General features: G+C 41.3%; 2 protein-coding genes across 3 annotated transcripts; both read left to right on the top strand.

The window, feature by feature from the left end:
* The first annotated feature begins 418 nt into the window (after nt 1-418).
* Nucleotides 419-2,134, top strand: LOC149284689 (glutathione peroxidase 2-like). The gene is made up of 2 exons (XM_089496257.1): nt 419-640; nt 1,784-2,134. The coding sequence occupies exons 1-2, from the start codon at nt 419-421 to the stop codon at nt 2,132-2,134; spliced, it is 573 nt and encodes a 190-aa protein (XP_089352383.1).
* A 2,823-nt stretch (nt 2,135-4,957) lies between these two features.
* LOC149284688 (protein Churchill) lies at nt 4,958-7,826 on the top strand. 2 transcript variants are annotated; one of them, XM_089496425.1, is made up of 4 exons: nt 4,958-4,996; nt 6,249-6,384; nt 6,462-6,532; nt 7,734-7,826. In XM_089496425.1, exons 1-4 carry the CDS (start codon nt 4,958-4,960, stop codon nt 7,824-7,826), a joined length of 339 nt encoding a protein of 112 aa, XP_089352551.1. The 2 variants fall into 2 exon arrangements, with proteins under 2 accessions (XP_089352551.1, XP_089352550.1); XM_089496424.1 differs by having other exon boundaries at nt 6,459-6,532.
* The last annotated feature ends 5,362 nt before the right edge of the window (nt 7,827-13,188 follow it).

The raw sequence follows: 13,188 nt of genomic DNA, 5'->3' as shown, positions 1-13,188 counted from the left end.
TTAAATGGTGACGTATGTGCGGCTGACAGCTGTATGTATGCACGGTTGCTTGCTATGTTTTTATGCTTACGTATAGGCACTGGACCACTGGACATCTGTCCAAGGGCCAGATGGCTAGTCCGGGACACGTCTGGCTTCAAGATAGGCAGCCCTGAACTAATTAAAAATAGTCCTTGAAAATATATATCACTGTCACTGATCAAGCATCTGCATTTTTCATGAAGAGGTGTCACGGAGTGAACCGATACAATGACTCTGTCATCGTGATGTGCCCACGGCGGTATCGGTAACACGCAGGTATCCACTTTCGGTAATGTATACTCGGCAGACCGGCATCAATGACGGCGGGTCATGTGATCACCCAATAAAAGTGGCCCCCGTCGGCAGCCAATCTTCCATGTGTGGCCACAGCACGACAATGGCTTACATCGCGAAATCATTCTATGACCTGCATGCCACCAACCTAGACGGAGAAAAGGTGGATTTTAACGTGTTTAGGGGAAGGGTGGTTCTCATCGAGAACGTGGCCTCCCTCTGAGACACCACGGTCAGGGACTATACCCAACTTAATGAGCTGCAAAGCAAGTATCCGCGGCGCCTTGTGGTCCTCGGATTTCCATGCAACCAGTTTGGCTACCAAGTAAGTGATGTCCTAAATAACCAATGGCAACAACCACGTGACAACCAACCGGGCCAGACAGTTTCTATGGAAACGCACGCGTGACTTCGCTGTACAAGTAGCTCTCTAGACTTCGCCTTAAAGGAAAAAACAGCAACATTAGAAACATGCTATTTTTTGGCCTGCGGTGGTCCACGCGCATCCATAGTCTCTACAACAAACCTTTTTGCTGAGAGGGTGCATAGGATAGGCATATGGCTCCCGAATATAAGATGAGACCAACGACTGATGATTAAGGTCTGAGTCTTTACACCAATGGGCCCACTTGGCTTTTGCCCTCCCCTGGGCCAACCCCGGTGTATTTCAGTAAAATTTCTTGGACGCCACGTAAGAGTTTGCCCACCATAATTCGTAAAATGCGTGACTCTGCATTGTTACCGACAAGCACCCTCTTTAGTGAATAAACCCGTATGAGACTGCTTCAGACTGCTTTCATCACATTGTTAACCTGGGCGATGTATGTTAATATTGGAGCGGCGAGATCACCATGTCTATGTACAATGCATGTTTGTGTCTACGGACATCTCTCTGCACATACATTTGGAACTATGTTGTTAAAAAGGGACGCCGCTCATTTATTAAAGTACGTCTGTCACAAATATAGCTACATGATGTCTTTTTAACTGTATATCTGTTTAAGAGTAAATGTTTTGACTAAATAATGACACTTTTTAGTACGGCTACAATGTATCTAATCGCACTTCAAAGGAGGAGAAATGTTAGAACAGGAGGTCATAATCTAAAACTGGAGGGTCAGAGGCTTAGATGGAAGTTTTACTTTACTGAGAAGGTGATAGATGAATGGAACGGCCTCCCAGCAGAAGTGGTAGAGGGTAATACAGTGAGGGGATTTAAACATGCATGGGGTAGCCAATGCCAAGGGTTCCTCAAACTACGTACCAACCATAGGACATCTTTCAACTGGAAAGAAATAGCGTAGAGTTCTGGTTCCTCATTTATCATTATTTGATCTTTATCGCTTCTTTTAGTTTTTAATGTATTGTTAAATTAGCGTGGTTTCTTTTTTCAGGTTGTGTGATGAATTTGCAGATTTATTTAAAACCACGCATTTATAGTAAAATTCTTCCACTTTATTGTCCACAGGAAAACTGTAAAAATGAAGAAATCCTCAATTCCCTGAAGTACGTGCGGCCGGGCAACGGCTTTGAACCCGCTTTCACCCTCTTCCAGAAATGTGAAGTCAACGGACAGGGCACGCACCCCGTCTTCGCTTACTTAAAACATAAACTACCCGCCCCCAACGATGACCCAGCGGCCCTCATTAGCGATCCTCGGTTTGTGGTCTGGAACCCCGTACATCGATCCGACATCTCCTGGAACTTCGAGAAGTTCCTCATAGGTCCTGAAGGAGAGCCTTTCAAACGCTACAGCAAACATTTCCAAACTATCGGCGTAGAGCCCGACATCCAGAGACTCCTGAAACTTGCCAAATAAAACGTCATGTAGTTAAGACATAGCCTCATTTCATAGAGTTTAGAGCTTTAGGCTATTTCTCAATCTTTTGGATGGCTGATGTCACTCACGATCCGGTGTGATGTAATCCAACACAAATGCCTTTGCCTCTTACAACGATTATCGGCTCGGTCCGATCTGTAACGTAGCTTGGGACTGGGGTGACCATTAATATAGTTGTGTCTGGGAACTTTCTACGTGAGCGGACCCTGAAACTCTTGAAATATTAACCCTTTAATATCCATACCGGTCCTCGTGGAAACCTTGACTTGTCATTATTTTAAGATACACTTCATCGAGCACCTGCATTCAAGCAGGGATGTCAACCATAACATACTGGCAGCAAAATCACCAACTGGGAGTCATGTATATGATCCCAGCGGTGGGAGAATGGCAAGACGTCAGCTCCACACAGCAAATTTACCCCTTCACCCTGAGATTGGGGCTAAACACCTCATAGGCAAGCCCTGAAAGTTTCCAGGCATGCCCATAATGCTCAGCTCAATTATTATTCTCTCGTTTTAGTTACAACAGAGAATAATATTTTGGGGAATGCAGTCTTGCAAACAAACAAGAGAATTGGAGAACGTACAGAAAAAAAGTGAACAAGAAAGGGTTACAGCCGGAAAACACAGGGAGACACGTCATATGACACACAGCAGAGACAGAGGAGACAGAGAAAGGCACAGGAGAACCGGGAGGAGAAACGAGAGCTTTACTCACTGGATTACCTTGTAATATACACACACACACATATACACACACATACACACACACACACACTTACACATACACACAAATACACACACATACACACACAAATACACGCATATACAAACACATGCACACACACATATACACACCAATACACACATATACAAACACATACACATATACACACATACAAACACCCATATACACACATATATATACACACATATACACACCAATGCACACATATACAAACACATACACACACACAATGCGTCCAAACAGTGAATCCCAAGAAAACTGCCAGTGTTCAGATGTTAGGCTTGTACTAGATGACTGTATTCTTTTAAAGTAACGGAAGAATACAAGAATGTCGTATCTGAGCTGGTATCTGGGCACTGATGTGTTTTTCTCTTTTAAACTCCAATAAAGATTAATGTTAATATTTGTTCGGTTTTTTTGTTTTTTTTTCAAAGAAAACACTGGGGGGTAGGGTGTTAATTTACATAGTATTTTTATCACATTACAACAACAAATACATTTGAAGAAGCTTCTACTTCAACAGCCTATAAGAGCCATCTTCTGTGTCACATGACAATTTAGTGTTCCCCTGGAAAATTCCCAATACTTAATAAAAGACTTATCTCAGGGGAAGGTTTGAGCGTTTCCAAATCTGTATTTGGTTAGAAAAGGGTTAAATTCAGCACAAAGTAGAGGAGGAGATTAGGATATTTGGGGTATATCTAGAAGATTGTTCATATGCAGCATTTAATTAGAAATCAGAGAACCTAGAACGAATATAGATAGTAGCTAGAACCCTGTGTTTTTGTTCTAGAACACTCATTCTTACAATCCGAACTGGATAAACCTGTTTAGAACTGGATACTCCGTAAAGAGGCATTTCTATTGTTTAGTGGGGCTAATGTTTTGGCACCGGATCAGCCTTAGGCATGCTGTGCTTTGTTGATGCAAAAAAGAGCAACGCAGGGATTTCTGTCCCGATATGGTCATCTGGCCTGTTTCCTTGGGAAGAATTGTCCTCCTGCTTGGTATTCCCATACTTCGGGGGCCAGACTAGCGATGACGAGACTCTCCAGCACTTTAAGGCCAGCAGTCGCCTGATGACATAACCCCGGCGATGGCTGAATATTCACAGCCACACCGTACGCTTTTGTCATTTCCAGATGGCAGACGCTCACTGCAGCATCCAATAGATCGAGTGAGAATGTGGTGCTGCCGGCCACCAGCCCATTGAGCATTTGCCTGCAGTGCCAGATGGCCAGTCCGAGCCTGCAGCCAACTGCCAGGAGAATCTACATCACTTAAGATTTATGCATCATCAATACCAGTCCATAGATTAGGAGTGAGTGTAAACATACGCTTTACATGGATGAAAGAAGGTATTACAGGTATGTGATCATTGAGTATGATGGCCCTTTTCACAATTATCATTCCACATGAACATATCTCAGAAATAGAGATTTCTTGGGAAAGCGAAAGGTTGTGCAATATTTACATTTTTTGTGTCCAGTCTGTGAAAGGTTAAACTAACCTAATGGTTTACTAGTTTAATGTGACAATTATTTACCAGTTAGGAATATTGTAGTTGGTTATGGACAGGGACGGTATAACATCACTCTCCATCGTGAAAAAGTAAAATTTAGGAGCCAGATCCCAAATAATTGGAAAGGCAGGAGTTAAATTGAGGTTACAATGTAGCAGTTTTGGAGCCGCACCATAAACCTGCGTGGAGTTTTCCTACATTAGTTTCATAGAATTTAGAATAAATCAATATATAGAACAGCGCCTTCTAGTGTCTCATTGTTAGTACTGCCTCCTCTAGTGTCTCATTGTAAGTACTGCGCCCTCTAGTGTCTCGCTGTAGGTACTGCGCCCTCTAGTGTCTCATTGTAAATACTGCTTCCTCTAGTGTCTCATTGTAAGCACTGCGCCCTCTAGTGACACATTGTAAGTATCGCGATGCTTGTTGGCCGGAAGACTCTGCAGCCGCAGCCGCAGCCGCCGCCGCCGAGGAGTTGCTGCGATATATTATAACGCGGTTATTTCCACACCACACGCCCGGGGACCGGCGCTATGTGCGGGGGCTGTGTGCAGGAGGAGTACCCGGACCGGGTGAGCTATAGGACTTTGAGTAGGGAGTGGCTGCTGTTCGGGACATAATATGACACGTATTTCACAGGCTTCAATGACGTCATTGGTTGAAGATATTAAACTTTCTGTAGGAAGTGTTATAAAATGTATAGTCGTTATGTAGACATACCGTGTATTTCTGTTACCTGCTGGCCTAGTAGAAAGTGAGGTACTGGTTGCCATGGTGATAACACCAGTTTTAAAACTGCACCAGCCAGCTTTTATGCAAATCCCACTAGTCTGGGATAGGTTATGATAGATGCTGTATTCATAGCTAGGCACAGAGCCCAGGAGCTTGCACTCAGTGACCTGTCCAAATTCCCCCGTGTAGGGTTAGAAGCGGAATGGCACAAAACATTCAATTTGGGAAGTCAGCTTGTCCACACATGCTAACATCAAATACTTACATACACGCTCACACCGACAGCAAATACTTACATACACACGCACACCAACACCAAATTTCCCCAAGTATAAGACGCTCCTTAATTTTGGGGCCCGAAATTTGAAAAAAAATTACATAAGTTATTGTACTGGTTGCCTGGGCATGATAGGAGTGTGACTGATGTTAGCTGCTAGCAATTGTTAGCAATCACAATCCTATCATGCTCAGGCAGCCAGTACATGCACATCACGTTCAGCCTCCCTGTGCCCCCCTCCTTGTGCCCCCTACACACGCATCCATAGTATCACACACACAGACTTATATATTCATTCATTTACTCCCCCACCCTTACCTGAACTGCAGATCTTCTGGTGCGGCTCGCAGACTTCCGTGGGGGCCGCTGTTTCCCTCTGCGATGCTCGAACAGGAACTGAGCGGAGTCATGTGATATGATTTACATTCACGTGACTCCACTGGGCTCCTGTGTCTCCGTGACGGATCAAGAGACTCTGCTGAACAACACAGAGGTAAGCAGCAGGTCCCCTTTCCGGACCACCACTGTATAAGGCGCACCCAGTTTTTAGATCCCAAATTTTTCTAAAAAAGGTGCGTCTTATACATGGGGAAATACGGTTCTTACACACACACTCACACCAACACCAAATACTAACACACATTCGCCATACAGTAACACCATACGCAAACACACACACTATAACCCCATATGTTGACACATACTTTCAATCGGCGTAGTAACGGCAGAATTCCATGCTAACTGCTGACTTTTGTGGAAATGAAATGATTTGGTGGCGTTGCTTTAATTTTTGTTTTTTTTTAATTCTTTTCCAGGGTAGCACGTGTCTAGAGACAGGCTCCTTTCTGCTGAACTACGTGAGCTGCGCTCAGTGCAATAAACGAGACTTCGTCCTGATAGCCAACAAAGCAACAGCAGACGAAGATGGCGAGGAGATAATCACGTTTGACCGTAAGAGGTTTCCCTCTCGTTCCATTGTGGAGTCTTGTGGTGTAATTCACTGTTTACATATTTTCCGTATTTTTCAGATATGTGTACAAACTGTCATCATGTGATTGCCAAGCACGAGTATACATTCAGCGTCGTGGATGACTATCAGGTACAAATCATTGTGTTCTTCTGTCTCGCTGGCGATCTTTAAATTATTTTGGATCACTTTAGTAACACGTAGCATTTTAAATTGAACATTCAGTATATTGGTTCAATACCCCTCCGCCCCAATAACTTACATTAGTACTGGAACACATATTTACACACCAATATACACACTCACACTAACACACACTCATGCTAAGACACACTCTCTCACAAACTTATACATACATATGCTGACACACACACATTCATGCTCACACACGCTCACTCTAACATACATGCATACATACATACATACATTCTCACGCACTCTCTCCCCTTACCTCACCTGCAGCTTTCTTTCTGACTGCTTGCACACTGTGTGAGCAGCCTCGCAATGGGTCATAATAATATAGTAATATAATAATAGTGTTATGTTACCCTGCTGCTTTTATACCACAGCATCTTCTTTGTGAAGAAGTTTTGACGGGCCCGGGCCCGGGCCCATCCCTGAGTCCGACCTCAAAAGAATACACACAGGTTTGGGAACACAGCCATCATAGGATGGCAAGGGAGTGTGAGCCTTTCCAGCACTCCACGTCACCGAATACACCCCAAAGTGATTTAAAGTGGGCGGGAAGGCGACCTTAGTAAATAACATTAAGTGACGCATTCCTGCCCTAGAGAGCATTATACATACTGCGATTGGCTACAACAAGCCCTGTAAACACATATAAAAACTGGTCCTAGGCTTAGGACTCCTTAGCGCCGGTTTAAAATAAACATAACGATGACCGCAGCTGTTTATGAACGGGCCTTATGAGTCATGGGCAGAGTTGGACAGCTGTCTGATCCGCACAGGATGCTATTGTTAGATCAGATATTAGCCATTCTTCTTCAACGCCAAACACCAAGCCATGTTTACCCTGATACGCACATACGTGTTGTTTATCCATTGTGTAATTCTGTGTGTGATATTTTTTATTGGTAATTATTTTTTAAGCTGGCATGTAGAACAACTCCAGATAAAGTACACAATAATCGCCCATAATGACCCATTCTCCCCATCTAGTCTGTTCATTTTTTCCTGCTTGACGCTGCGGCCAAGTTGACTCTACCCGGGTAGATTTTTATTTTAATTGAACTTGGGTCTTGCTTAATGGTTAATTGAAGAGACCTGTAAGCACACGTCACCACTCAAAAAGACAGCCTTTGGTTTCTTTCAGGAGTACACCATGCTCTGTATGTTATGCGGAAGAGCAGAAGATTCCATCAGCGTCCTTCCTGACGATCCACGGCAGACAGCACCCCTCTTCTGAAGATCCTTTGCCAAGAGACCCCATGGGTTTTTTGATGCTTTGCTTCTGGAGAATGGACCTGTTGAAGCTGGAGATGACCGTGTTATACGGGCAGATGTCGCAGATCCCTGTACATTACTACTCCTGCACGAATTTAGGCGTCAACAAAGGGCCTCTTTCTTTGGGTATCATTGGTTCCATCACGTTAATAGTAAATATACTGAAATAAAACCAAAGCCAATGTTCCAATATGTGGCCTGTTGTGTGATTTCGGTATCAGATATCTGTTTTGTGAATGCCTTTTTATGTTTCATACACACAGCAAAAATTAATTGTGTTTTTCCTACATTATTTGAACATTTTGGTTGGAATAACACATGGGCTATTCTGATGGTTCCGAGCAGAAGATACAGAAGACATTACGTGGATTGATCTGCTCTGTGCTGCCATAACAGGTCTTACCGAAAGCTCACATTTTCGTGGAGAGTATAGGATATATGACCTGGACCTTGGAAAAAGATTTGCGTTGCTCGTATTTTTTATGAATTAGGCAACACAGGACAATGTGAGACCTCTCAATATAACAATATAAAGGAGTGTGCCGAGTCGCCACAAATAAAATACCACCATCTGAAGCAATTCTAGAATCTCATGGCTCTTTGAGCACCCTGACTCAAAACGTGAGTTGTTATTGAGGTCTCTAGTGGTAGTGATGCACTCTAGTGGTCTAGAAAGGGGGGCAAATGGGGTTGCCCTCATCGATTTGCAAGGGGAACACCATAACAGGGCCTTCTCAGCTATCACATGCAAAGTTCCCCTTTCAACTTGTCTCCAGTGGAAACTAACTTTGGATTGTTCCAAATGCGTTCTGTCATTAACGCTGACGATGAATTCTATGGAATGATGTCCTTGCAACTGGGCTATGACCGCATAAAAGCATTTTTAACGTTCCATATGTCGCCTATAAATAACAGAACGTCGGAGGATTTTTTTTGTACATTTTTACTAGTGAAAATAATAATTAAAAAAATATGAGTGTCTTATCTTTTCAAAACCGTTATCATTTATCTCTGCAGCAAAAACATTTCTGAATCTGGCTGATTTCTTTCCCTGCTGTTTTCATTGCACGTTCACAAACAATTTGAAAGGGGAACACGTTAACATCGTCTTTTTTTAAGGTTAAACAATAGAAATAGATTGAAGGTAATCAGAAGGAGTTGAATTGCATGCCTATTTATTTATAAATAATTTTTTCTCTCTACAATAAGGAATGGAATAGGGAAATATTTCATGGCTTCTCCTAATTTGATATTGTTCCCTGTCTTGATATTGTGTCCTTCCGGCAGACCTATATCCCCCACAGCCATCCACCAGCTGACCGTGTGCTTCCCTTATACAGAAAATACCTCCGTCCCGCAGGAATTCCACTTGCTCACTTGCTGACAATTTTATTTTTGTCACCCTGGGTGTGTCGTTCTGCCTGGCAGTGCTGCTTGATAGTGTAGTAGCTCCTTTTTTTCTCTCTCTTCTCTCAATCGCTCTTTTGTCCTTAACTTTCAACTTTCACACTCCCTGGTGCTACTGGACCTAACTTAAGGAAAACTGGACAAACCTAAGGTAAACCACAATTCCCTAGAACATACCTGGTTTATTCTGCAATTTATATTGGAAACTCTCTGTCTGGTGTTAGCTTGTCCTGTGCCCTTAATGATTCTATTTATACTTAAAGAACAGAAGACGTCAAAACAAACATAAAACAACATATTTGTTTTTTTTGTTCATTTAATCAACTTTAGACATTTCTAATTCTTTAGAACCAAAGAGATTGAGTGTTCAACCGAAACATCATCCTTTTTTATTTTAACAGCCTTTATTTCGGTTTCACTTATTTCTCTCTTATTTCACTCTTTATTATCGGTAGACCTGGAACAATCGGATTTGGAATATTCAATTCCATAACGCTAATTTGTATTCTTTCGCTTGTCATTTCTCTTTCACTTCTTCTTAAGGTGGAAGAAATAGATCATTTAAAATTCAGTATGTTATAAATATAGCATTATAAATATGAATGTCTATGCAGATGTGTGAAAATAAGAGTACTAAAATACTACAATAGTTTTGTTATTGGTATATTAACATTTAAGTTTTATGTTGTGAGAGCGTGGCATGTAATAAATTGTAACCCCAACGCGTAATACAATATTATTGTACTTAGATATTGGATGAAGATCAGATATTGGATGTAGAGTAATTTTTTTTCTCCCAAAATTGCAGGAAAGACCCTTTATATATTTTGAACCTTGAGTTCTTCAAAACCTTTTAATGATGTTATTGCTGATGATGAGCGTTAAAGATTATTATCCTGCGTCATTATTGTTAATGTGCAGGATGAGATACTGCTAAATACAGCAGATTTTTGTTGGAAAAGGTGTTTTCAGACATGATCTTACCAAAAATTAAAAAAAAAAATCACTTATGGTTACATATGGTCTGCGGACCTTCATTTGCCCTACCGGGATAAAGGACCCAGTTATGTCCCACACAAATAATTAAAATTATTTCCAACAAAACTAGTTCGATGATTGGCTGGTAAAGGATCTTAAACTGTAATTTAGAGGAAGATTTATGTGCAGTGGTTGTCCAGTGACTTGATAATGAAATGTATGAATTCCATGAGTGCCCCTGTGACCTTGGCTTTTAAGGCAAGGGGATGCATATGTACGTATATATATATATATATTCTGTCTGCAGAAATCACACCATGTCTTGTTTTAAAGGTGCCAGCTATACCTGTTAGGAAAGAATTCTAGATCCTTATTGTTCTTACTGAATAGAATGCCTTTTTCTCAAGAACATCCCGTATCCTCTGTCCAAATTGTTTGATGTACGTTTTTGTGGATCATTCCTGCTATCAGGGATAGGCAAAGTAGCAGAAATGTTTTAATATATAGAACTTTATAGCTCATAGTTGGCAATGTTCTGCTGATGGAACATAATGTAGCAGTGACGTTGTGCAGCTGGCAGAGTTGCGATGGCATTAAATCTATGTCTTATGCACATTAAACATGTGCAAAGCATGCCAAATACAACATATAGGCCCATAGTGTCGGACACTTAGCCAAAGGCATCTGAACCCTGCAGTTGGGAAAGTTTCAAACAAACTGGGACATTTGGCAAGCATTGGGATTCTCAGCAGGTAGATCTCTACAGGTTACCTAACGCCAACTACATGGATCATCCATAAAACGACATATGAACTCTCATTCACAACTCTTTAAATATGCATCTGAAATAAGCTTGCATTGCTTTACTGGCACCGTAGAGTGATTTTTATTCCTAGATTTTTTTGCATTTGTTGTGTATTAATGTAGTTAAGGGTACATCTGTTTTCAGTAATCCTAGTGTCTCCCTCCTGGCTGTTGGAAGGAGGTTTTCTATATGGGGCGTGATGTCTGAGGAGCTACAGGTCAGATATCACAGGCAGCAGGGCGGCTCTGGTATGTCAAGATAAAGAAAGAAAAAAAAGTTTTTTGAAGATCACTTGAAGTTGGTTCAATGGACAGTTGTTTCGGACCAGTCGTCAATAATTATGTGGTGTAACTGTATCTCATAGCTCACATTTGGAGATTTTTGTGGCTGTTGTAGACTCCTTCCAATGTCTTGTTTTTACATAAAATATAGATACATTATAATTTAATTTGTAGCCGGATGGAAGGTTTACATATCATAAAGCCCAAAGTACTAATCGTTTTTTAAAGATAATAGTGGAGAAGTATGCATTCAATAGAACATGATAAGAAGGTGCGTGCTAAAAAATAGACGTTCAATAGACGTTCAATTGTTGGATATGGCTTTTAATACCCAATCCCATACTCTCTAACCACACATATGTAAAACAATTATCAAGGCTGGATGATAACTATAAATGAAACATGTGGAAAAAATGTAAAAAAACCCTTTAGCTTCATGCCCTCTCCAGGGCCAGCACCTGTGGAGCTGCAAAGACTAACCTAGATACACGTAGGACATGTAGGTTCTCCTGCTTTCTTTATTGTATAGAGGACTTGATGCCCACATTTCCTCTTTGAAAAAGTGGAACTTTCAAAGCTTTACATATCTATTCTTTACCTTTTTTTTTCAAAAGCTGATGTCCTCCACCACCATTCATCACTCAATGGATGTTCTAACTTGTGTTATATTGTCAGTTTTATGGTCCCAAAAGATTTAGTGTCAGCCATGTTGTTGACTCTATAGGAGAACTTTACCAACACATCAGATTTTTCCCCAAATGCCTACAAAATGTAAGTTTGTATGTATCTGCTTTATGTACCAGAATTAACCTATGTCTCATTTTATAACGAACATTCTAAAGAGAGCAATAGAAAATGGTGGTGAAATGCCAGTGTTGATATTTGAAGGCTTTCCCCGAGGATTCCTGCACTTTGTTAATTCGTAACACAGTTGAGACCTTTCACGAGCCATTCTCCATGAAGCATGACATGACATAAAAGCGTATGGGTGGGAAGCCCTCTGCACGTGTGGCTAGTACTGATAATACGTAACTGGGATAAAACTGACTTTATCTGGACTTACTGTGCAAAAATAAGACACTAGGAACCTTATTTTCAATCTCAAAGCAACACGTGGGTCTCATTCTCTGAGTTCATCCATGAGCTTTTTTTTCTTTAAGGAATTCCCTATCTGTTCCGTCTCTGACCAACCATCCATTAATCATGTATGTTCAAAGTAATGGCAGACATCTATACATATTTAAATGCTGTAATTTATCTCTTCTATTGAGGGTGATAGATCTGTGATCGTTTAATGGTTAATGTATTATCCTGTCTTTAATCCCCTGTCCAACCAAACTATAGGCTATCCATGGCAGCAAACCGGTAGCTGATGGTGGACGTTTGACTTTGTCTTGTAAGTAAAGACTGAAACGATGCTTTGTTTATGGTTTCTAAACCTGGGTACATTGCAGAACCTCTGGTGACTTTATATAAGTGGTGATCCCTGTTATGGCAGAAATCTCATTTGTCTCCTTTACCTACCCAACTATACAGTCTATAGCCACATGATAAGTCAGAGGTATCTCAGAGCCACGCAAAGGAGTGGGGGGTAGATCGCTAGAGGCAAAAATCTCTAAGCTTCAAATTCATCGCCCTGAACGCCATCTCTGCAGGAACATTGTTCAACATGGACGTTGAGTCCAATAGACGTTCTTAGCATAGGCGCTTTCTCATCCCTGAAAATACAGTGACAGTTCTTCATCTGATTTTGCTTCCAAATTTGGGAATTATATTCTTTTGTAATTACGTTGTGCTATTTTTACTTAAGACATGTTGGGATGTGCATGGACCATCAGTAAGCAAGCTTATGC

The sequence above is a fragment of the Sceloporus occidentalis genome, unplaced genomic scaffold (assembly GCF_023333645.1).
Source record: "Sceloporus occidentalis isolate IW3139 unplaced genomic scaffold, rSceOcc1.0.p SCAF_89, whole genome shotgun sequence".
Lineage (NCBI taxonomy): Eukaryota > Metazoa > Chordata > Lepidosauria > Squamata > Phrynosomatidae > Sceloporus > Sceloporus occidentalis.
The sequence above is the reverse complement of the archived record's forward strand: the minus strand, read 5'-3'. Positions and strand labels throughout refer to the sequence as shown.